Genomic DNA, 27,498 nt, shown 5'->3' on the forward strand with positions numbered 1-27,498 from the left:
TTAACGTTCATTTTGTTTTAGCCAGTGAAAATGTTCAGTAATTTAGAGCAGTTTAAATCAGCATTATGTTAGAATGTATAGTTTTTCCCCATGGGCTCTTTCTGCTTACTGTGACAGTGATGGTTTTAAAAAAATATGCAAAACTGACTTAATATTGTATAGTTTAAGCAGGTCATTTTTTATTTATTTTTTAAACATATAGCAACTCTTATTATCTTCAAAGTATGCAAAATAATATTAATAAAAATATTTAAATAATGTTCCAGTGTTATACTGTAGTACATTATGTTATCGTGTGTTTATGATCAGTAGTAATGCATTAATTACCTGCTGTGTGACCTCAATCATGGCTAGAGCTTCAGCCATCAGCTTCTGGTTTACTCCACATAGGTTAGCCACTTTCTTCTGACACTTATGATGAACATTCATACTACACTCTGCACACACACAAACACACACACGCATATACACACATAAATTAATCACAAAAAAGAGTAATATTTGGGGAATTACATTGTTTTCATATGGGTTACAAAAATTAATTTTAGATTTTGATCTATTTTTTTTTGCTCTTTTTGCAACATATATGACACTGTAGTTGACCTTTTCTGCATTATATAAGATGGAAAAACAACTTATTACACTGAGTTTGTTTCAAAAACTGCACAGTTGCTACACTCAATTAAGGTTCATCATTTGGCGCATTTCTATTGGTGCATTCATCATGTAATTAAGGTACAATGTATAGAACAACTGCCAGATTCACATTAAAAACTGAAAAATATATATATTTTTTGTCATCCAGTGATAAAATTGTGTGGTTTATTAAGGTCATGTGATTCATTGTTGGACATGTGATCACCCACCTTCACACTTGAGGCCCTGTCGGGCGATCCCCCAGAGCAGCGTCCCGCAGTGCTCACAAAACGTTGGGCTCTTATAGTTATACACCTTAAACCTGTGAGGCATGTCGATCTTAAAGCGCTCTTTATGGATCTGGAACACACAAATACACACGCACACACACACACACACACACACACTGAGTTTCAGTACAGGGGCTAATTCAGACAACAAAAAGTAAAATAGAATACCTAAAGCAAAAAGAAAGTAGGTGTTACTATGCTTCTTTCAGCATATTGTGGCTCTTTAAATATTTTAAAACATGTACTTGGAAACAACGACACCTGTATAAGTTGTGAGGTGTTATCTGGTGAGTGATGTTAAAAACTGGTCTGCATGCTCATGGTAAGCTGAGGTGAATTATGAAAGAGTTGTTGGAGTGAGTTCTGATAGGGGGTGCAGATGAATAGGACATTCCATTTCTGAAGTTGTGCAGGTATTTAACATTCCTCCATCCACATTGTTATACATGTAACATGTGGAGAACACCAGGAGACCCCGCACACATATCCCAGGGCTCAGTGCAGAGTTTTCTAGCTTTTTAATGGGGCATGGCAAAAGTAATGGGACATTATACTCATTTTGGCTTCCTGTGTGTTTGTGTATGTGTGTGTGTGTCTGTGCGTGTTTGTGTGTGTGTATGGTGAACTGCTGAATGTGTGTGAGTAGAGTAGATCTACAGTATAGACATTTTACTAAGTAATCAGATGCTTCCTAAATAAACAGTATTTACCATGGTTTCTTTACTGTTGATGGCTGAGCCTGTACATTTAGCGATCACTTTGTCAATGCACTTCTTATGGATGGCAGCGTTACATTCTACACAAAGAGATAGAGAGAGAGAGAGAGAAGGAGAGATCAAACACTGTTACTTAAAAGATCACTAATGAACTGTAATGTACAATCATCAAAATAAAGGTGCTACAAAAAGTTATTTAAGTGACACTTTGCTCAAACCACCTTATATCAAGTTTTTTTTACAAATTAAAAAGTTTCTCTGTTGACATAAAGCCAGCACAAGACCAGCTTGTGGCTGGGAGCTGGTTTTAGATAGTCTAAGCTGGTCTTTGTTGACCAAAGTAGATCAATATCTAGCTCATTAATTTGCTCATCTCCAAATGAAAATATGCCTTAAACTGGTCATTCAGGTCTTTAGCAACGTACCGTATGTTACATTTGATTTTGGTCTTGCTGGTCTGACTAAGGTATATAACCAAGCTCAATCAAGCTGCTTATATTGGTCAGCCAGTTTGCCATGTTTGTCATGTTCATCAACAAGCTTGGTCATGTTGGTCTTGTCAGTCAACCATCTTGGACAATCTGGTCATGCTGGTCACCCAGCACGGTCAAGCTTGGTCATATTGGTTATTTAGCTTGGTCATGCTGGTTGACCTGGTTTTCTATTACTGCTGATCACCCAACATAGACAATTTTGGTTGTACTGCTTATCCTGCTTGGTTGGCCAATCTACCCTTTACCTTATACTGGTCAAGAGCTAAACTGGTAAACCAGTTTAACAAGCTAGACAAGCTTGAGATGACCATGCTGATGAACATGTGGTTGTTTAAAAGCATCACTACATAGAACCACTGAAAACAGTGCAACTCACGTCGGCACTGATATCCTTGTTTATTCAGCCCCCTGTAGAGAGAGAGAAAAAAGAGAGTGCAAGAGAGAGCGAGAGAGAGAGAGTTATGTATTAGAATTATCTGACTTATAAATAACTACAATCTACTGATAACCTTTACAGTCATGACTCAGGCCTGGTCTACTGAATGATGGTCTGTGGTACTGTACCACATTTCATCTCAAACCACAAGAGTGTCTAAACTGCACGTACACAGAATAGACAAAAGTATTGGGACACCTGTTTATTTACTCTTTCTTCTTTAATTTAAGGGTATCATAAAGAATGCATCTTGATTTTGCTGGAGTAACTGACTCTATTCTCTAGAGAAGACTTTCTTTTGGATTTTGGATCAATAAGTAATGTATATTATATGCAGGCCTATAGCAAATGATGATAAGAACAAGAACTAAGGGTTAAGAGGTCTTAGGAATGTAGAACTCTATATAAAGTAATTCCAGTGTATTCTTATTTACATTATATTTATTAAACAAAGCAGGGTAACATGTGAAAGTGTGAGGTGGGTGATTTTTGAGTTGATCTTACCAGACAAACTCTTTACAGACGGAGCAGAATGTGGGCTGTGGAAAAAATGTGGCGGTGAATTCGTGGCACTTCACCACGTGAACTTTAGCCTGTTTGATAGCCCCTCGGCGCTGATGCAGCGCAAACACTCCCTCCTTCTCCCTCTCAGTCTCCCCATCTCCCTCACCATGACCCGCATCTAATCAAACACACACAGAAACATGAATCAGAATTCCACTAAAACAACAGAAACATTCACAAATATTTCATTCACTAAAATTGTTCACTTATTCTGCATAATTTAATGATTCGCTGCATGTTTATGGACTCCTGATAGAAGGCAAGCAGTTTGTTTGGGTTCATTCTAATGTTATATAGAGCTTTATTTATTTATGGCATATACAATGCCAGTGAAAAGTTTGGACACGCCATTTATTTACTTTTTTATTATTATTATTTCAAAATTGTTTAATACTAAAGTCATCCGAACTATAAAGAAAAACATATGAAATGATTTAGTAAACAAAAATACGGTTAAACAAACCAGAAAATGTGTTATATTTTATATTCTTTAAAGAAGCACCTCTTACTTTTTGACAGCTTTGCACATCTTAGCCTTATTTGAATAATGTTCTAATCCATATTATGGTAAGAAGAAAAATATATGTCAGTCAATCCGAAAAATTTCAAAGATTTAAAAAAAAATCTCAAGTGCAGTCACAAAGACTGTCAAAAATATGACGCAACTGGCTCTCATCAGGACTTCCCCAGAAAAAGAAGACCAAGAGTTACCTCTGTTGCACAGAATAAGTTAATTAGAGTTACCAGCCTCAGAAACCGAAAGTTAACAGCACCTCAGATAACCTCAGAGTCACATAAATGCGTAATTTTGGTTTGTTTAACACTTTTAAGTTACTACATGATTTCTAATGTGTTCCTTCATAGTCTGGATTAATTCAGTATTCATTTACAATGTGCAATGTACAACGATTATCCTTGCCTGTTTACAAATAGATTTCAAACAATCAATCAATCAATGAACATTTATTGTCCCATGGAAATACATTAAGACTAACCCTTATTTTATTCATCCAAACATTTTACAACTGAAAAGGGATTAATAATAAAAAAAACAACAATAAAATGAACATAACACATAAACACAGTTGAACAGGATTGAGTTTTGATAAATAAATTATTTAATTAGGATATTCAATAAATATATTATTGTATGTGTGGGGGGAGGGGGTATGTGAGTGTGTGTGGGTGCATGCATGTGACATTTTAAAGCTGTGTGTGTGTGAGTGTGTGTGTGGGTGGGTGGGTGTGTGTGTGTGTTGGGGGCTGCATATGGGGTGGGGATTTCTGTGCAAAAAAAATTAATACAACATAAAATATCTTTCATTAGGAAATCAGAGTTTGTGTGTGTGTGAGTGTGTGTGTGGGTGGGTGGGTGTGTGTGTGTGTTGGGGGCTGCATATGGGGTGGGGATTTCTGTGCAAAAAAATTTAAGACAACATAAAATATCTTTCATTAGGAAATCAGAGTTTGTGTGTGTGTGTGTGTGTGTGACCTACTTACCACTTCTCTCTAAGAAGTATCGGGCCTCCATCAGCAGACGGCCCTGAGGCTTCAGTTCCACCTTTAGTCATAGAAGCAGAAAAAGAGTTCTCACAGAGAACAAGCACTGATTCATCCACTAATTTATTCATTTATTTATTTATTTATGAATTAAAATACAGCACTCTCGTCATAAAAGGAATTGCATTCAGCAGTGCTATTTAGAAAAATGGTTAACAATTTGGACTGATTGAAGGAATTAAGGAACAGGAATGAAACTTGGTGGGTAATTATGCCAGACTGTAATGGATTATGCTCATCGTCATGCAACTACCACATGTCCTTAAGAGCTTGTACACTGGTCAGCTTCATTACCAAACCTGTCTTCTACTGAAAATGTGTGCGATGCTATTGGACACCTTATCAACGCTCCACCCTTACCACAAAATCTGCAGGAACTGTGTGAGTCTTAACTTACACCCTGTGCAAAGCGAGTCTTGATGCTTATTGCTATCTTACACCCTGCCAGTTTTTTTCATGCTTTGTGCCTGCATCATTTAAATAGCAACAGCACCAGTGAGTGTGATGGTCTCGAAATGAGGTATGCTCAGGTAACACAGAAAACACTGGTGATCCACTGACAAAATCAACCTAGACAGTCGGCAACAGTCAGATGTTCATTGCTACCTTGCCAGTGAATTGTCACAGGTGCATCTCCAATGTACATACACCTCACATTGTTAAGCCCACATGGACATGCAGCAGTGCACAAACCCAAAGCGCACGCCACTGGCAGCTATGCAATCTTTTACACCAACAATAAACACAATAAACAACAAGCGTGAACAAGCAGTTCAATTTTCTCTGCTGAAAACATTGGACACGTCCAGGTAGCTGCACTCCTGAAATAGCAATACACCAAAGTCAAAGTGCACCTGGCTTTTAAACGAAATGGCAAGTGACTCACTGATTGGTTTATTTTTTGTTCATACCTTATGCCCAAAACACACCCATGATTGCTTAAGAGAATTAGTACAGTACATACCTTTTGCTTGTTTTTCGTGCCTGGCGAAGCTTTGCTTTTCCCGTTGTTACGATAGCAAAGATACACCCTAAATCAAGCTGCGTGGAGCACGGTTGACGGCTCGCCTGTACATCGCTAAAATAGGGCCCTTAATGTTTAATAATTTATTTTGTTCCTGGTAACTTTTATGTAACCTCTAAATCATACACTTCTTTTTGATTCCAACTATTTTTGCAACCCTTTCTTTGACAGTGAGTGTATTTGCATATATTAATAATAATAACAGCCATATTTGGTATTTACATTGTACTGGTACACACACACACATACTGACCCATATCTCCAGTTTTCCGTTCTCCTTCTTGCAGCGGGAGGCGAGTGTGTCCAGCTGGACGGTGGCCTCAGTCTTCAGCTCGGCCGTCTTGTCTTTGACCACCACGTGCATCACTCGACCCCTGTGGACGTGAGCATCAAACGTGCTGCTCCACGGCGGGTACATGGTGGGCCTCTTCTGTTTATACACCTGACCCTTTTCTGAGAACACACACACACACACACGTTTTTATACAGTGTCAGGACTCTGGATCATAAAAGGCTGTGTTCAGACTGCAAGCAAACTGGATTTAAAATTTCAGATCTGCTGAGATAAATGTTCACAATATTTTTTAGAAGTGATCAGATTGGATTTGCGTGTCTTGACATTACAAACATATCTGCATGGGTTGTTGTGGTATGGCGGTCGGAGACAGTAAATAACCTTTGCTGCTGTTCTTTGTCGTAATATGAGTGATGCAAAAGACACTGAAATCCTATTTAACCTTTTGAAGTGCAACATATGCACACCCCGTCTAATGCACAACATGGGTCAAAAATAACCCAGCCTTATTTTTCTATGTATCTTCATGTATGGCTGAGTGTTTCTATGATATATTTGAACAATAAATTAATTCAGTAATTCAGAATTTAAGTTATTTCTCTTTTATCTTGTTTTTGATCATCATACATCCTTATTTAATTGATTTGCTTTATCTATTTTGGAATAAAAGCCCTTATTTATCACTACCCCTCTAATGCAGATATGGGTCAAAAATGACCTGCACTCATTTTCTATGTAACTTCATGTATGGCTGAGTGTTTTTATAATATTTATCTTACCAATAAATTAATTCATCCATTCAGAATTTAAGTTATTCCTCATTTATCTTGTTTTTGATCATCCTACATCCTTATTAATTTTTTACTTACCTACTTTTGAATAAAAGCCCTATTTGTATCACTACCCCTCTAATGCACACATGGGTCCAAAATTATCTGCATTCATTTTCTATGTTAATTCATGTATGGCTGAGGGTTATTTTAGCACAAATCTTCATTTTTATTTTCCTTTATTACTTTATGAAGAAGCTGCTGTATTTTTACATCAGTTTTACACAACCCACATTTACCATTTCGCAGCTCAGCACAGCTCCCCTCACGCAGCTAACTCAGTACTGCTTTCAATTGTTTTAACATAACTTTAGAAAATATCTGATGACAGTAAACACTTATTCACTCTTTGCAACATATTTATTATTTTGTCTTTTTTCTTTAAAGCATTTGTTATTATTATTTCTTACTCATCATATATTAACAATATTATTATTAATAATATATAATATTATATATTGTTACTTAATCATGAAGTTTACACTCATTTTTTTTTATATTCCTAGAAATATGTGATGTGCCTTACTCCTCATATACAAGTCATACAAAAAAATATATTGTCCATTAAATCAGAAAAAACTATACTGTATTATATAACAAATAACCTTTATTTATATTTTATATAGAACAAAAAACTGTACAAATCTGATTGTAATCACATTTCTAACCTTCATCTCCAAATGTGGTTTGGATCTGATTTCATATGATTTCAGACTACCAACAATCCAATCTACAGACTACCAACAATCTACATGTGCTAAAAACTAATTTGAGCTGGAGTCTGAATACAGCCTCAGTAGGTAGATTATTACAGCTATGTATGTATGTATGTATGTATGTGTGTGTTGGTATGTGGCACTAAAGGCAATATAGAGGCAGGGTTATGTATTTTTATTAACTCTACATTGAACTGATGCACTACAAAAGAAAGAGGCTGAGTGTAAGTCCCACCTACAGAGCACACTGATAGGTCTAGTGGGAACAAGGAGCAACCAATCAGGATGTTACCTGTGTTGACCTCTCACTATGCCCGATAATGCATAGATATTGTCACAATATACAATGATCAATAACTGTGAAACATTAACAATATAAAGATAAAGAATCCTACAAGAAGCAGAAAAGGTGGACAGTCTGATTCCTACACTAAAAAAATACTGCACTTTCATTACTATGCTTTACACATGACTAATATACATTGGTAGTAATGTACTTTGTTTATCTATTGTAGGTTATTATATGATTATTTAACAGCTAAATAAAATATACGTAATGCTTTCCTTTACCCAGTCTGGTAACCATCAGTCTAAAATAGTTTCTACTGTGTCTCTTTAAACAGACAGACGGTTGCAGTGTTTTAATTTGAAGGAACTGACGTGTGTGAGGCCGTATCAGTTCCAGTTCCTCCAGAAGTTCACATATAAATGCCTGTGTGTGTGTGTGTGTGTTAGTATATGATTCATAAACTGGATGATGTCTGTGCCTAGGAAAAAGCTATACTGCTATCATCATTTCACACATGTGACACACATTTCCCTCCTAACTTGCTCAATGCTGACCACAAACACATGCTCTCTCTCTCTCTGCCTCTCTCTCTCACTGACACCACACACATACACACAAACCTGCCATTTTTGGTAAGAGTGTATGTGTGATATCACATCAGCTAATCTCCATTTCTGCTGTACTCTTCTAGAATTTCATGATGACTAGACCAATAGAAAAGCTACAAATTCCTAAACTTAAGCTAAAACTCTTTTTACATTGGCTTATATTGAAAGCTACAATATTTGCAGTGAAATATTAGTATAAAGGCTCATTTAATATATGCAGTTAAGTATATAACTTATTTAAGTCATACTTATTTACCTTGTTTATACAGTGGTGTGAAAAAGAGTTTGCCCCATTCATGATTTCTTGTTTGATTGTATGTTTGTCACTCCTTAACAACACAAAATAAACACAAAATGCTGTTTTTAACATAACTCTGCTTTCTGACACCTGAGTTTAATTCCTCCAGCCACACACAGGCCTGATTACTGCTACACCTGTTATCAATAAAGAAAACACCTAATTAGGGCCTGCCTGACAAAGGAAGTAGATCAAAAGATACTCAAAAGCTAGAAATCATGTTCATTTCCAAAGATTCAGGCACAAACGAGAAAGAAAGTAATTGAGATCTTTCCGTCCGAAAAAGGTTATAAAAACATTCCTAAAGTTTTGGGACTCCAGTGAACCACAGTGCGAGTCATTATCCACAAAGGCCGAAAACGTGTAACAGTGGTGAACCATCCCAGGAATAACCAGCCGATCAAAATTACCCCAAGAGTGCAGTGATGACTCATCCTAAAGGTCACAAAAGACCCCACAACAACATCCAAAGAACTGCAGGCCTCACTTGCCTCAGTTAAGGTCAGCATTAAAAATGGTCTGCATGGCAGAGTGCCAACGAAAAAAACACTGCTGAGCAAAAAAAAAAAAAAAACATTAAGGCTCATCTCAATTTTGTTAAATTTATACAAAAGATTTTTGGTCTTCCAAACAGATCTGAAGGAGAATGTCCGGCTATCTGTTTGTGACCTCAAGGTGAAATAAACTTGGGTTTTGCAGCAAGACAGTGATCCAAAACACACCAGTTAGTCCACCTCGGAATGGCTGAATTTTGAAGCGGGCTAGTCAAAGTCCTGTCCTGATTTTTATTGAAATGCTGTGGCATGATCTTGATGCAGTTAATGCTTGAAAACCTTCCAATGTGGTGTAATTACAACAATTAAAAAAATATATATATATATCCTAGTAATACAAACCTTAATTAAAAAACTTAATTTATTAAGTTAAATTAATTACTTGTGTTATCTTTGACTAATATTTAAAATTGCTTGAATATCTGAAACATTTAAGAGTGAAAAACATGCAAAAAAAATAAATCATGAAGGGGCAAACACTTTTTCACACCACTGTATAGTGATTATCACATATTTGCAATTTTTATTCAAAATATGCTGTAATTTGTACACAGGTGAGTTTGTTGCATATATTTTCCAGTATACAATTTACTCCAATTTATTTGCAGGTATAGACTATAAGACGTTGCCTGTATCTGCAGCGAAATCAGTGTTGATTATATAGATTATACAGAAAACTTGTAGAAAATCCTGTAAATAGATTGCTTTACTTAATTTATATACTATACTCTGTAAAATGCTCTATATATGGAACAACTTACATACAAATAGACACCATACTGAAAATTTGCAAGCACACAATGTACGCATTAAGTCTCATATAGTGTATACACTGTATATATTACCCATCTGTGCAGTAAACACACACACACACACACACACACACACACACACACACACACATAGGTACACTAGTGACCACACTCAAAAGACACAGTGATTTTGTGAGAACATGTGCCTGGAGCAGTGGGCAGCCAATGCTGCAGTGCCCCAAGCCTGGGTATAGAACCCACAAACTTGTGGTTGATCGCCTGGTGCTCTACCTGCCGAGCCACCACTGCCCTAATAGCAAAGGTATACAGTACTGAATGTACAGAAAATCATTGTAATATTCTGATTTACTCTATATATTTACAAATATACAATATATCCAGTTTCCACAGACTGATCAATTACATATGTTTGTAGGTATACAATTTACTACATATACAGTGTTTGCAACTATATTAGTGTATACAGTCTTACTGAGTTGCGGTATTCATGTATGTAAATATGTTTTCTCCACCTGGACTCTCTCTATTATAAAGGTAATAGTTATTTCTGTTCTTGTCCAGAACTCAGCCCACACTAACCACAGACACTTGCAGCCTATCTGGAACTCATCAGCACACTTGTATATGTGTGTTCCAGTATGTGGGTGTAAAGTGTCACTTTAAAGCTGTGGTCTTCATGTTTGAGTTACGTGTTGCTGGTAATTAGCTATGTTGTACACAGTGTTGTGCAGTGAGGCCCTTCTAACCCTTCAGAGAAAGGGTGACAAAAAGTGCATGTTAATAATTACATTTTTTTGTAGGAAGTATATAATATAATTATTGCAAGTGTAAGCATTTTTTTTATAAATTAACTAAAATAAAAAACAGCTGTTTTTTAGTTGCTACAGGACTCTTATATGACTGACAGCTCTTCTAACTAATCAAAGATTTTTAAAATGGCTTCTGCTCACGTGTCTACCTGGACCCTTCTCCTGATTTTGAGAAGGGTGTGGTATTGAGTCTGTTAGTAAAGTCATAGGACAATCTAACCAATCAGATTCATGATTTTCACAGCGGGGGCGGGGCCATGCACTCGGATGAAGGAGTTACGCTCCGTGCGTTGATTATTCGTAAAACTATGGAAGCCCATTTCCGCCACCTGAAGAAAAAAAAAACGTCCTCAACTAAGTCATAATTATGAGATAGTAAGTCATAATTATGAGATAAAAAAGTCATAATTATGAGATAGTAAGTCATAATTATGAGATAGAAAAGTCATAATTATGGGATAGTAAGTCATAATTATGAGATAGTAAGTCATAATTATGAGATAAAAAAGTCATAATTATGAGATAGTAAGTCATAATTATGAGATAGTAAGTCATAATTATGAGATAGAAAGTCATAATTATGAGATAGTAAGTCATATTTATGAGATAAAAAGTCATCTCATAATTATGACTTTTCTATCTCATAATTATGACTTAGTTGAGGACGTTTTTTTTTCTTCAGGTGGCGGAAATGGGCTTCCATATAAAACGGAGCGCGCATGCTGGATTAATTAAATATTTAGCTAACTATCATGGAAATGAGAAAGATATTGTGTCATATTATATTAAAAAGCCTTTTTAAAGCCTTTCCTTTAACGGGAAACTAAGTAATAGGCTGTCTGACTGGTGAGTTTTATGTGTACTTAATGTTTTGGCTGCTCTGGCGTCCTGTAGGCATAACAAATGAACAAATATTTGTAGAACGCCTGTACTTGAAGGAACATTAAGCGTTGATTGTTGGGTCTATTGTATACTTTTGTGGTTTGTGGCTGTATTTGTGGGCTGTTAATGTGTATTAAGTTCATGTAACTCATTTATCAATATGGGGTACCCACTATATTTACTGGACACCACTGGTTGTACTTATAGCTATACGTTTTGTTTTATGGAATCAGATTCAAATGCAAATCAGATGCAAATCTGATTTCATATTGTTTCCCTTTCGTTTCTGAATCAAAAGAGGAGGGTGTCCTGCTACTTCTGACTCACACGCACGCACGCACACACACCACACATGCACACGCACACACACACACACACACACACACGCACACATACGCACAGATATATAAAGTACCATTCAAAAGTTTGGACTACAAAAGTTTGGAGTACATCGCATACATATACTATGAAGGAACACAAGCCAAAATATGTTTTATGATTTAGATGGTATAACCCTGAATGTTTCTCTAACCCTCTTAAAGGAGTTCTAAAGGTCTTAACTGCTTTTCCTTCACTGAAAGCCCAACAATTTTTTTGTGTACTTCATAATTGTGTATGTGTTACTTCATGAATTTTAAGTCTTTAATATCAATCTACAATGTAGCATGTTATAAAAATATTAATGAAAATGTGTGTCTAAACTTTTGACAGGTTTGACTTTTTCATAAAAACCTCGTTTTCACCTCAAAAATACCATTAAAGATGTTCACATCACCTATCTGTCAGTGGTTTATTGTGTATGTTGACCATAACTTGTTTATAACGTGTTTTGTAGTTCACTTAATGCGCATTATTGATTCAAACTGCTCTCTAAAAAACACAGTGCATCCAACAAGAAGAAAGACCTCATCCATATAGACAAACGTATTGAGTCACCTGCTCATTCATTGTTTCTTCTGAAAGATAAGGAGATTAAAATGTTTATCTTGCTTTTGTTGGAGTAGAGGCAATGTTTTGTACCAGATTCTACAGCATTGTTTTTAAAAATTTGATTGCATTCAGCAACAAAAAAAAGTATTGGATGAAGCTCCGTCATTTCAGAGAACACAGTTCGACTGCTCCACAGTTTAATAATCAATGTAAAATTATTCAATTTTGGAGCTTTTTTATTGTTTTTTTCATCATAAAATGTGGCTTTTGTGTAAAGAACAAGTGTCAGATTCAAATTATGTCAGATGTAAATAATGGCAAAAATGGATATACAAGTTTTTACATGTAAGCTATGTTACACGGTCACTTTCTATGTTGTTTGTTGCATTTTTACTGGAGTTCACTCTCTAGCTGCAGTCTTATCTAAAGTTTCTTTCCTTCCATGAGTCTGTTTTTAGATCTTCCCACACACACACCCATGCATGCACACACACACTCAGTAGTTTAAATATAGCTTAAAGTGCCTGAGCAAAAACAGTCACATGACTTTAAGCACAGCTCCTGCAGTTCTACTTTTCACTTACAATTTCATGCTCTAAATCTTCTGTCCTTCTTCATCGCAAGAGAGTTTTAGTGGTTTTAGATCTGGTGACTAGTATGAGCCACCACTGGAAAAACTAATATCACTCTTACATTTATAAAACCAGTTTGAGATGATTTCTGCTTTGTAATGGAAGTGGGCATTAAAAACTGAGTGTAAACTGTGTTCATGAAGGGATTCACATGGTCAGCAATGACATTACAATGATATTCATACAGCGTGTTGCATTTAAGGACTGATTGATATTTCCTAGTTCAAAGTGTTGGAAGAAAGCACCAGTCTAATCACAGTTTAGGTGTTCCTTGACAAACGTAAGTTTTTGTTTTTTTTTACCTAAACTTAACTTTTTTACAGTAAAAAAAAAAATCTCCCATGAAAATGCAACTTGTTTGGTCCCTTTGGGATGGTAGATGCTGATGTAGTTGTACATCACCTGTGTTAAGAGTTACTTATAGGTCCTTCCATATTGTACTGTACACAGGATGTCGTGAAACAGTAATATTGTATTTAAAACCGGTATTTTTTTCTTAAAAGCAGTCTATGTTGTATTTATTTTACTTTCAGTTTGTTTTACTCTTTAATATTCATTTCACAGCAAACAATGACGTTTGCTTAGATCAGAGACAGAAGCTCTGAATCTGTTGCGGCACAGTTTGTGTTGATCATCCTGTTGATATTTAATAAGTTTCTGTGATTTTACCACATTAAAAACCTCTGGAATATAATTAAGAGAAAGATAGATGATCACAAGCCACCAAACCAAGCTGAACAGCTTGAGTTTTTGCACCAGGAGAAAGGGCATAAAGTTATCCAGAAGCAGTGTGTAAGACTGGTGGAGGAAAACATGCCAAGATCAAGGAAAACTGTGATTAAAACTCAGGGTTATTCCACCAAATATTTATTTTTGAACTCTTAAAACTTTATTATTTTGTACTTGTATTTTTGCATGATTTAATGTTTGAAAGCTCTGCATTTTTTGTTATTGCAGCCATTTCTCATTTTCTGCAAATAACTGTTTTAAAAAATATATATTTTTATTTGGAATTTGGGAGAAATGTTGTCCGTAGTTTATAAAATAAAACAATGTTCATTTTACTCAAACATATACCTATAAATAGCAAAATCAGAGAAACCAATTCAAAAACTTCTTTTTTTTCCACAGGCCTGACATTATTTATTGAACAATCTATTGGCTTCCTTACATGTATTAATGTTTTTATTTCTAAAAAGTCTAAATGTCTAAATAGTCTTAATTATTTAAAGATAATTGCTTTTTACATAAGACTGCACCACCAGACTTTGCAACAGCTTCATTCTCCTTAACACCACACACCCAAACACACTCACACCGGGACTGAACTGAACCCCCCACCACTCCTCACACACTTACACACATGCTACATGTGCACAGAGACTGAAACTGCCTATATCCCTATTGGCATTATTTGTTGTTACTCTATATTCGACTAAGTACTATAGCCTGTCTACCTCAGTAACTGCTGTGATCGTGTATAATCTATGTTACATATCTCTGCACCTTATCTTCACCACACACTTTTAGACTGTACTGTGTCAGTACTGCTGTAAGTAATGCTTCCTACCTGTCTCCACAGCCTCTTTCATGTAGACTGCACAGTAGGGGTTGAGCACCTCCTCATGGTAGGCTAGTCCAGGGTCCATTTCAAAGCTGGAGAAACCAATCCTCAGAAACGGAGACATCATTCCACTCGTTCACTCTCTTAACTCCTTTAAAATCTGATAAACTCCAATATGAGGGTCTTTTAACACTGCAAGTCCCCTTAGCGGCGGTAATCACACTGGCAATGGGTCTTTAGATGTTGTCCACCATGCTGGGGAAGTCCATTCTGAGTGTATTTGAAACACAGAAAGTTCCAGCAGCTGCGAGATCTCCAGCAGCTCTATCCGTTCAGAAGAACCTCCTCCAGACCTCTCTCTTCAATACAGTACACTCCAGCTGAACATGTGTAGGAGCATGCGGGTGTGTGAATGAATGTGCTCAGAAAAGAGCCTGGGCACGGTGACCCCTCCGTGAGGTGTGTGGGTTTGTATATGTGTATGTGTGTGTGTTTGTCTGTGTGTGTGAGGTTGAAGGAAAGGTCAGCTTCTGATCTGTGCTCCTGTCCTGGCGGTGCTGAGTATGCACAGAGCACACACCCTTTCTGCACAGAGAGAAAGAGAAGATTAAAAGATCAGAAACGAGAGATTTAATAAAATACACTTAAATATTCCAATATGACTGAGATTTACACTGAGATGCCATGCCAAAACACATGGGCTGGCAGTATGTAAACTTATTGCCTGTATACGTTGTGAGGTGTTGTCTTGTGAGTTCTCATTGCTTAACAAGAGTATGGGACTGTTAGGAGCAAGGTCTGATAAATGGGACGTATCATTTCTGAAGGTATGGGGAAATTTAACATTTCCACTTCCACAGTGTCATGTGTGTGAGGGGAATACATCACAGAGAGCTAATATTACCCCCCACAGTGGACAGTAGCACAGTGGATGGTAATGATGGTGACCGCCAGCTTCTGGCTAGAATTATCCATGTGAACAGACCACAGGTGGAAATCCAAAGGTGTTCAAAGTATTCATATTAATTACTCAGGTAGAAGTATAGATGCTAGAGTTAAAACATAATCCTGTAGAAGTGTTTGAAGTATTAATCCAAGCGTCTTACTCAAGAAAAAGTGTAAAAGTACTGATTTTAAAACTTCTTAAAAGTATAAAAATAATGTAAGTGGGAAACAATTTCATTAAGGATAAAAGATTAGGCCACGCCACAGGAGCTTATAGTACACTACACCCCTCCCCCTCCCCAAAACACCTTTTTGTAAAAGCCATAATTACTATAATGTTTATGTAATTTGGGATGCTGTGACGTTTCGCTCAAGTTCTCTTAAGTCTCTGCACAGATCATCCTTATACTAGGCTACATACGTCTGCTATGTTCTTGCTTGAGTGTAAGGTATCAACAAGCTTAAACGAAACAGGAGTTTTTTGAATGTAAGGAGTAGCAAGAAAAGATAATTGTGTGGAATATACAGAGTAGAAGTAAAAAGTCCTCATTACTCCCCATTACCATTCATTACATGACACTAAGTATCTTATATTGAAATATAAGATACTAGTTTATTTCTGAGCACAGTAAGTAAACTGGGAAACCTGAACTGTGCACATCATTGGTCAGTTTCCTCTGCTGAGATGCGCCAAAGTCAGAGCGCACCTCCTTCTTAAAGGGAGCGACAACTTGCACACTACTGATGCATGTTAAATGCAAAACACACACATGATTAATTAAGACAATTAGTTTGCTTATTTCAAACTGCGCAAGGTGTGCTTTTTGCCCTAAATCAAGTTGCATGATCTGCGATTGACTGGTGCGCTATAGATTTCTCGTTGGTGCTCTCAACCAACGACCAGTGGACCCAGTGTTCAGTTCCATAAACAGCTCACCTGATTTACCAAACCAGCTGCTAATATGATGAGACCTTTTAATAATTAATAATGGACTCCATGATGAGAGATCTAGAGACTTTTTTTACAGAGTAAATAAACACTTACTGCAGTGAAAAACATCACAAAACCTTTCCTTCACATTCAGATATATAAGAACAGATAGTATAACACTTTATAAAACCTGTTAATGAAACATAATAGTCTGACTACACACATGCTAATAACGTCTCTCACTTCCCATAAACCAACACTAGGTGCAGTCTGAATACTTTTACGACCACGTGACCAGCTTTAACCCACAACATCGAAACAATACGAGACAGAGAAAGATGAAGTCATAATACTGTTACTTCTGCTGGACACGTCCACATCTGCTCTACAGTTACACAGTCTGCCTTAGATCTAGATAGATAGATAGATAGATAGATAGATAGATAGATAGATAGATAGATAGATAGATAGATAGATAGATAGATAGATAGATAGATAGATAGATAGATAGATAGATAGATAGATAGATAGATAGATAGATAGATAAATAGATAGATAGATAGATAGATAGACACACAAATAAATGGATAAATGGACTAAACAATCAGACAGACAAGTGGTTAGACAGACAAAATGATAGATAGATAGATAGATAGATAGATAGATAGATAGATAGATAGATAGATAGATAGATAGATAGATAGATAGATAGTCAGAGTATGTGACCCTGTATGTCACACTGTATTACTTTACATGAACACACCTGCTGTTTAAACAGTTAATGTACTGTGACTGAAAGCTATTGCTTAAAAGAGATTACCTGAAAGAGCAAGACACAGACAGACATATAGATAGATAGATAGATAGATAGATAGATAGATAGATAGATAGATAGATAGATAGATAGATAGATAGATAGATAGATAGATAGATAGATATGTGACCCAGAGTTTATACTGAATCACACAGCTTTTCACATTAACACACCTGCTGTTTAAAGGGTTAATATATTGTGACTAAAAGCTACTGTTTAATAGAGCTTACCTGAGAGAGTGAGGCAGTCTTAAGATCAACAGGCACACACTCAGCTTAAACAACAAGTAAACAAGATAGATTGAAAGAGAAAGGAAGAAAGAGAGAGAGAAAGAGAGAGAGAGAGAGAGGGCTATGGGGGAGATAGTGGGGAAGACAACTATTAATAGATCTGTAATACAAAACCACTAGTTCCCCCAGTCCCCAAACAGCTGACTATACACCCACCCACACCTACACACACACACGCTCACCCACCCGCACACACCCACGAACACACATGCACTCAGTGTAATGTGTCGTTTTTAGATCAGTTTGTACTTCTTACTGTCTCTTTTCTAATATTTAAAAAAAGCTGTTTTGTCTCTGTGCCTTTAAGACTGGGGCAGATGACTGATCTTTCATCTGATTGGTTACCCTCTTTTGTGCCTTATTCAAAAATTAGGTTGGGTCAGAATATTCCATATGACTTCAGTATGGGTGGGCGGAGCTATATTTCAGTAGGCTGTATGGGTAGTTACACTCTATGTAAGGATGTAAGAATGTGTTTGTTTTTACAATCTAATATTTTTAAATCAGATAAAATTAGAGTCTTTTTCACATGCGATCCACAATCAGACATGTGTGTTACAGTCTGCACTTCAAGACCCCATCATTTGTAAGAATTTAACATTTGAAAAACTTTAACATGAATCTATTGGCACCATGCCCAATGCCAGATGTGGGCTGACCTCAGTAACACCCTTGTTGTTGCTTAATGCAATTACATTTTTCAGCAATGTTTCGAAATCTTGTAAAAAGTCTTCTTTGGACAGTGGAGACAGTTACTCCAACAAAACAGGTAAAACTCTTATTAATATCTTGATTTTGCAAGAAACAACGAGCAGGTGTCCCACAAATTATGTCCACATTTTTCTGTATAATCAATTATGATTATACCTTTGCTAAAATTATTTCAATAAGGAGTTTACAATGTGCTTTGTAAAAAAATATATAGTTTACTCTTAGTACACACACACACACACACACACACACATGCACACACACACACATACAAACGAAACAAAAGCTTGCACACAATGAAAAAGTCCAATACATTGCTTTGCAATGCTGTACCAGCCACTGTGGAAGCAAGCCTGACCTGAAATCAGGCCACATCAGAGATCTTATCTTCTAATGTCACAGTAACCCACCAAGTCAAGCCCATCAACTTTCCATTACCTGCCGCAATTAGGACACAGCCCGCTGCTGCAGGCTGTCAGACCCAGAGATTCCACTTTACTGTGCTAAATTCTACAGCTTCAGAACATTCTGTACACAAAAACAGCAAATATACCTACCATAAAATATCAGTTTATTAGAATCAGCCCATCAGAATCAGATTTAAGATGGACTAAGCTGGTCTTTGATGGTCAAAAAGGTTAAAAAGGTGGTCTTCCAGAGGAAAACATACTGCTGGTGGTTTACCAGCACTTGACCTGAATACTGGCTGTTAAAATTATATTTTGTTACAATTAATTGTTAATTGGAATTTAATTTCACGAAAATTTAAGTAATTTCAACTCGGTTTCAAGACTTAAATGTTACATAGAGTAAAAAGGTGAACTGAAATTCAGTCAATCCTTTCTTTTATTAAACTTTACTTAAATTCTGCATACAATATTACCTAATTACAATCACTTCATTTATACAATATTATTATTTATATTTTTAGTTAAAACACACATTCAAATATTTACATAATCTCAAAAAGATTTATTTTGTAAACAGACCAAGTCTCACTGTCTCAACACATGGAAGGCATGTAATCTAATTCTTCAGTATACTAAAAGTATAGTTAGTATGCCGTCCATGTGTTGACACAGTGTAATATGTGAGTTTTAACTAAAAATATATAAATGTCAGGAATTATATTATATTATGTATCATAAACTATTTGAGTAACATTGTATAAATTTAGTAATTGTAATTAGGTAATATTGTATGCAGAAAATAAGTAAAGGTTACTAAAAGAAAGAATTGATTCAGAAAAAAATAAATGAAGTAACGTTTACTAAAATAAATAATTGACTGAAGTTCAGTTCACTTATTTACTCTTTGTAACATTTGAATCTTGAAACCGAGTTAAAGTTACTTAAATTTATCCGAAATTAAATTTACTTAAAAAAAGCAAATGCAGAAATTTGCAAAAGTTTTTTAAGTGAATTTTATGCAGCATTTTTTTTCAGTGTGGTCTACCATCATAACCAAGCAATCAGTTCAGATAGAGCCCCATCCAGTAATTTGATGAGTGATGAGTTGGGGATTCATTGAGGTGCTGATCATCCCAAATGAATTCAAGTTCTCCCAATAATGTTCCAAAATCTAATAGAAATCCTTCTCTGGACAGCAGTATTTATGTATTTATGTATTTTATGTAAAGGCATAAATAAACATATAAAAACCTATGTTTTTATCTATGTGGAAAAGTGGATAGATAACCTTTTACTTTACCCAAACAAATGTGAACTTCGGCCCACAAATACATGCACATTGAGAATATGGGGGAGATCAATTAGGATGGAAACCAAACACCTCCACACACACACCTCCACACTGGTGCACATGCTAAAAGACCTCTGCAACATGCATTCACACATATCTGTGGCCGGACTTTGCAACTTGTGATGTTAGTGGTGTTTTTTTTTTTTGTTCATTAGAAACAGAAAGTGGAGTTACTGGAGATTTCTTTTATTTTAACGCTTCGGCTGTGTCCCAGTTGCATACTTGCATACTATCACTAACTAGTCTTTGACTATGGAGAAGGCAGCACAGATAAAATGTCATAGCTGAGTATACTCAAATATCCACAATACCCCCTTCAAATGTTCACTAGCCCCACCAAATAAAACATGTAGCCCATTGGAAATATTGTGGAGTATTGTTTTAAACTTCTGACATTGCAGATTAATACTAAAGTATTTCAAACTATGACAAAAACAAGGAAACTGTTTAGTGAACAAAAAAGTGTTAAACCAGAATTTGTTTATATTTTAGATTCTTCAAAATAGCAGCTTTTGCTTGAATTTTCTCAGTCCTTTCAGTTAACAGCTGTGCTGAACTTGTTAAGAGTTAATTACTTAAATTGTTTCCCTCTCAATGTGTTTGGGAGCATCAGTGTTGTAAAGAGGTAGAGTTCATATTCATATTAAGTAAAAACTACTCAACAAAGTAAAGTTTTTGTTTTTTTTACGAAATTAAGGGTCAATGCATTTAAAATTTTAAACGTATCTTCAAGTGCAGTCGTAAAGATTGTCAAAAATGTTATGATGAAACTGGCTCTCATCAGGACCGTCCCAGGAGAGGAAGAACAAGAGTTACCTCTGTTGAGAAAAGTTCATTATAGTTACCAGCCTCAGTAACTGTAAGTTAACCGCTCCACAGATAAGTAGAAACTACATGTTTGTAGAATATAGGCTGTTGTGTTATAGTGTTGTGATTAATTTAAAGCTGCCAGAAGCTAAACGTCTCCTTGTACACCTCCATACTTGGCAAAAGCAGCAAAATCTCCCTTTCCACAGGATTTGATAGATTATTTACCCACATGTTGTTTGCTCAGGATTAATATAACCTGAGGCTATTTTTACGGCTTGGTAAAGAAGCTAAAGAGTTCCAGAAGCTTTACTTATGCTGAGGAGCACAGTTCTTTATGAAAACTGATGTGGCATATTTAAACCATATTTAAATATTTGAATCACTGAGAAACTTACTTACTTTTACCCATCTCCCCCTGTTAAACTAGCATGGCTTACGATGACGACACTATGACTTCACTTTTGTATTCTTACAGGATAATTCTGATTCACATCACCAGACCTACAGTATCCCTGAGTGAAAATATGTATGGGATGCTATTGGACATGCCATTAACAATCCACCCATACCACAGCAAATCTACAGGAACTGTGTAAGAATATACTTGACCTTCTACATACTTTACACTTCTGCATTGGTTAGAGTGGAAGCGTACAGTAAAAAGCAGGGTTAAGCGATTTTCGATCATGTTGTAATCACTGGCTGAGGCTACTGTTTGTTCCTAAATAGACCAATAATTCAGTTAAACAAACTCACCAGAGTTTATCCTGTTTCTATGATATATCTTAGCAATAAATTCATTTAATCATTCAGTATTAAATCTATTTCTCAATAAACTTCTTTTTAATCCCTGTCCATCCTTATTTTATTTTTCCCTTTTATACTTTTTGAATAAAAGTCCTTTTTGTATCACTACCCCTCTTATGCACACATGGGTCAAAAATGACCCGCATTTATTTGCTATGGAACTTCATGTATGGCTGAGTGTTTCTATGATTTAGCTCAGCAATACATTAATTCAGTCATTCAGAATTTAAAGATGTCTCTCATTTAACTTATGTTGGATCATAGTGCACACTTATTTTTTTTCTTACTTCATAAATAAAAGCCCTTACTTCAAAAAGTAAAGAAGAAAAAGTTAATTGAGCAATACTTTTATACTGATTGATTCAATTCATGTATTGCAAAGATATCGAAAATTAAAACTCACTTTTGACCCATGTTTGCGCATCAAAGGGTTAAAATGATATTAAAATCAAAATAGTGATTAAAAACAGTGAAATCAACAATTGTGTTGACTGTCAGCAGCGTGTGTTGGTGTATCCCAGATTTAACTTTTAACCTTTAGTCTGTGCTGGAGGAATGTGAAAACATATTAGCACTGCTCCTGTTAGCTGTTCTAAAGCCCTTCAAAGATGTTTGAGATGTTTGTCTGAAAATCAGCAAGCACTCTGTTAAACAATGCAGACAGAAATAAGATAATACTACTACTCAGAGCCAGACGTGATGACACAGCAACTGTGAAAAAGGAACCTCTGCAACTCTGTGCTGAGATGTCTGCAGGCATGTTGCTTGAAAAATCAGTCTAACAGTTGAATCATTTATTGTTCCTGGTAACTTTCATCTTTCATCAAGCATGAAACATCTGGCCTGTGGGGTTGTTTGAGCTATAATGAACGGTAAGGAAAAAAATTACTAAAAAAAAATTCTTCTCTCGTGAGCTTTTGTTTTCACATCTCCCTCCCCTTTCACAACTCCCTATCTCCTTATAAGGGCATTTTTCCCCAGCCCTGTCCCAATTCACTAGCTGGGGCAGCGGTACTGTATTGGACTGCGACCCTGATGACACAAGTTTAATCCTGCGTGAGGAGCAGTGTGTTTATTTATTTATTTCTTTTTCTTTTTCTTGGGTTTACCTGCTTTGAGATCGACTGTTCTGCAACTGGGTTCAACAACCCTCTGGGCTGGAGAGCTACTAGTCTGTAGCACGCCATCCCATTACACTTCATTTTCCAAAACAGAATTCTTCTTTTTGTGTCCCGTCATGTAATGACTTGGAAAATATCTGGCCCGCAGCCAAACTTAATTGCCGACCCCTGCCGTACACTAATCCCACATTATTAAGATTGGGATATGTACAGTGTATACCCTGTGCAGTTGGTATGCTGCCTTTGTCACCGTCTTGTCGCCTGTCTTGTCGAAGCATGCTGCTTCCTGCTCTTGAGCAATCACTCAAACCACACACTTCCTGTGCCAGCGCAGGGCTCAGGTGGGCTGCTGTTCATTCGACCTGCCTTCGCTAGACCAAACATGTGAACAGAGTGCAAAAGAGTCTGAGAAATAACCTCGGTTCTAAAGTCGAGAGTTGAGATTCTAGAGCCGGGCGTTTCAATCCGCTCCCCACACTGTACTAAATATTTCATCAAAAGAGTTCAGGTCAGTGATGTTCAGCCCCCACCTTATACCACCAGCAAAGTTCAAATGAACCAAGAGGTCAAACAGAAGGGATCAAACACCAGCAAAGCCTTTTATCAACGCACACACACACACACACACATACACACACACACACACACACACACACACACACACACACACACACACACTCTTATATCTATGCTAACAATTTTTTGGTTTGCAGAAAAATTTCTTCTGAGTTTTTTTAATAGAAGGTTTTTATTTATCGTTTTTTAAATGTTCTGTTATCAATGCAACATCATTTGTGTTGAATGTTTTAATTTTTAATTTTGGGAATTTTACTTTTAACATTGTCATAATGTTAATATTCATCTAGCTGGGAACATTATGTGAGAAATGTTAATAATGGTCTAATGATGCAAAGGCTAAACAACCTGGAGCCTTTTCAGAATGTTAATAAACACTTTTATAATGTTCTCAGGTTGCAGGGATGTATATATGACCTATTGCCTATTGCCTATGTCCAAATGTTTGTGGACACCCATTCTAATAAATTCCTTCTTTCTTAGCTATGTTACTTTATGTGGCACCTATTTCAGATTGACACAGATGTGCAATAGCACAAACACAGAGTGTCCAATCCCTGTACAGGATTATGGCCAGTAGAAAAAGTATTTTTCATCTATTATTATGATATTTTCTAAGAATTAAAGACACATTTAATTTTATATGAAGCTGAATTGGGTCATTCTAGGGAGGAACAGCATCAATATGTTAATGTCAACAGTTCAACTTCACTGGCTACTGATATTAATAGGTGTGACCTTTTTTTGTGGTGACTTTTTATTTGGTGACTTTTTTATTAGGCAGTGTGTATATATATATATATATATATATATATATATATATATATATATATATATATATATATATATATATATATATATTAACAACCTAGAGACTCAGTTCCTTATTTTAGGTGCTGCCAGGCTGATTTAGAGAACAGATATAATGACCGGTAAAGCATCCAGTTGATCATAAATCATAAATAACCATATTTAATCATAATCATAATAGGATCATAAATATTTGGTATTTTTAATATAGGTCACATTTGCTAAATGTAGGTTAAAAATGTTCTACAGCACTGTTTTGTTTTTAGAATATATCAGCACCTTTAAAATTCTATATATTTAGCTTAAAACTAAATTATTTTCATTCTTTTATAAATAAGTTTGAAAATATTGCAATAATATTTTTACAACATTTAACGTATTTTTGAGTAATTTTATCTACTAAAAGTCTATTATTCTTTTGGCAGAAATCCAGGAAATAATGCTTAAAAATAAAATAAAAAAATAAAGTCATTATATGGTCATTAACGGTAAAAGCTCTTATAATATAAAGTTTTAAAAAATAATCTGAAAACGAAATAAATATTTGATCACATCAGTTTGTAATAAGTAGAATGGTCTTATAAAATTTGTAAAATAATGTAATCATTTTTTTTAATAATAGACTTATATTAGTCATTTATACTGGATTTGAACGGATTTCACTCTCTGATATTAATTGCTGTGTGGGGCTGAGATTGTGCTTAATATAAGCATGTAGCACTTTGTAATCAGTGTTTTTAGGTATGTAAAATATGTGTGAGACAGTCCTTAGACTGACACTATAGCATTAACACATTTATAATATTAACTGTGTCTCTTCTCATATAACAGGTCAAAGCATTTGTTTTAAAAACATGTGCTATTTAAATATGTGTGTGTGTGTGTGTGTGCTGGGAAAAGCAGTGGTTGGAAACTGCAGTGCTGTGTTAGATGAGTAAATTGTTCCAGTGATCTACACTCACACTTCCTCACCAAGCTCATCTTTATCTCAGAACTGCCGAGCTGCTCGACTCGTATAACTGCTCGGCTTATAAACACTGTGTAGATTTAGAGTCAGGACTATATGATGTTTCTTCTGCTGCCTCAGATGATCTGATAACCAGCTATAATCGATTTATACAATTTTGTGATTAAAAAATAAAAATCAATTCCATATAAAATATGAGAAAATGAGAAATTGCTGAAATGACTAAATATAGTTATAATAATGCAAAAAAATCAAGCAGTTCAGTTTGGTTTGATAGCTTGTGATCATCCATCTTACTCTTGATTATATTCCAAAAGGTTTTCAATTTGATAAAATCAAAGATACTTTTTTTTTTCAAGAGCTGTATGTTGTTTTATTATTATTAAAAAAAATCAATTTCCTTTTTCTATTTTTGAGAGTAATCTCATGTAGTAAAGTTAGAACCTATGTTTTCATTGGTGAATATTTTTTTATCCACTCTCTCTAAACCACACCAACAGAGGAAACACCACACAAGCTAAATCCTTAGTTTTTGATCCTTTCAGACAGGTCAAAAAGTGCATTAATCCACAAAACTACTATGTAGATTAACTGATTAAACAACATTTAACTGTTAAGGCTGTACCTATAGTTCTCCATCTAGTGCTCCATCGAGCACTGCGTAAATCCTGCAGAGCTAAAACATACACTGATTTCATTCTGTGAACTCTACTCTAACACAGCAGATCAGTAGTAGGTGTTAAGCTTAGTAATGCAACTTATATGCCAAATTTGTTTATAACCAATGCTGTTTAAACTGAACGTCAGGCGGGGCGGAAATAAAAATTAGTCATCCTTAACATTTGCTGTGTGAGGGTCTGTGAATGCAAGACAGAGAACAATTAGATATGAAATATGATGTAATCTTTACTTGCTACCATGTTTTACTAAAGGATATGCAGATCTCACATTTGGCCTATTTGAAAATATTATGATACAAATACCCCAGAAAGCCAATAATAGATATTAATGTTAGTAGCTACAGTACCGTGCAAAGGTTTTAGGCACCTGTGTTAATTTCTGTAAAGTTAAAGCTTCTTATCTGTGAAGTAAATATTAATTAGCTCAGTAAAACACCAGCATTACGATAAATACAAACAGCAGTTTTACAAAAAGCAGAGCTTTTACAGCCCTGTTTTCCTTAAAACATATCCTAATCTCTCCTCCTCATCTGAGTTTAATAGAGTCATTTCTAGTTCTCATCATATCAACACCTGGTTTGGTAAATTGGTAAATTTGGTAAATCAGGTGAGCTGCTGACGGAACTGAACATAATATACACATGTTGGCTGAGGAGCATCCAGGACAAATATACTGGAACTACACTTTGTTCTGCAGCTTGGCTCACAGGATAAAACATATTTAGTTAAAAATGAGAATTCCTTGTTGCATGTGTTAAAATCATGTGGTGTTTTTTTTTTAGGTAAAAACATTCATATTGCTGAGATAAATCGATTAGTGTAATTTGCTTTGGTGTCTGAAACTTTTGCACAGTACTGAATATCACCACAATGATTGACATTTTTGTTGCTTAATCATGTTTGTTGCCAATGTCAGATTGAACTTATCATTTGTGTTATCAAGCAAACAAACGGGGAAATACCTATAAAATGTATTCATGCTTGTGCCACTGTGTTCTGATAACCCTGAGTTTGCACTTTCATTGTTAATGACACTTCTAAAAATAGGCTTCTGATGTAGAGGCCTGCTGTCACAGTTTAGTTATCCTTTTCTTGGTAACCTATGGTTTCCTGATTACAGGAACTTTAGTTCTTAAGTAGGATGATACATCATTTCAACTTTCTATATTAAACAGTATTTCCAGAACTCTTTGCTCTTAATTGTAGAACATATTGTTATTTCAGACCCAGCAATGTGATTTGGCTAAGAGATGTTCTAAAAATGTCAATATACACTGCCTGACAAAAAAAATAAAAGTCACCACCTAAAAAAATGGCCACACACTCTAATATTGTCTTGCCTTTAGCTTTGATTGCAGCTTCTGAAATGTCCCAA

General features: G+C 35.6%; 1 protein-coding gene across 2 annotated transcripts in view; it reads right to left on the reverse strand.

The window, feature by feature from the left end:
- prkcq (protein kinase C, theta) overlaps positions 1 to 27,498 on the reverse strand; it is a 45,637-nt gene that overhangs the window by 10,414 nt on the left and 7,725 nt on the right. Inside the window, exons 1-9 of one of the 2 annotated variants that reach the window (XM_022671383.2) lie at positions 17,821 to 17,921; positions 14,907 to 15,485; positions 5,974 to 6,173; positions 4,637 to 4,697; positions 3,077 to 3,254; positions 2,513 to 2,544; positions 1,637 to 1,722; positions 867 to 996; positions 328 to 437 (exon numbers count right to left, since the gene is read on the reverse strand). In XM_022671383.2, coding sequence (XP_022527104.1) covers positions 328 to 437; positions 867 to 996; positions 1,637 to 1,722; positions 2,513 to 2,544; positions 3,077 to 3,254; positions 4,637 to 4,697; positions 5,974 to 6,173; positions 14,907 to 15,027 — 918 coding nt within the window. In that variant the 5' untranslated portion in view covers positions 15,028 to 15,485; positions 17,821 to 17,921. Of the gene's footprint in view, positions 1 to 327; positions 438 to 866; positions 997 to 1,636; positions 1,723 to 2,512; positions 2,545 to 3,076; positions 3,255 to 4,636; positions 4,698 to 5,973; positions 6,174 to 14,906; positions 15,486 to 17,820; positions 17,922 to 27,498 lie in introns of those variants that run through there. The other variant, XM_022671382.2, reaches the window with a different exon arrangement.

This window comes from Astyanax mexicanus, chromosome 2, assembly GCF_023375975.1.
Source record: "Astyanax mexicanus isolate ESR-SI-001 chromosome 2, AstMex3_surface, whole genome shotgun sequence".
In the NCBI taxonomy this organism is placed as follows: Eukaryota; Metazoa; Chordata; class Actinopteri; order Characiformes; family Acestrorhamphidae; genus Astyanax; species Astyanax mexicanus.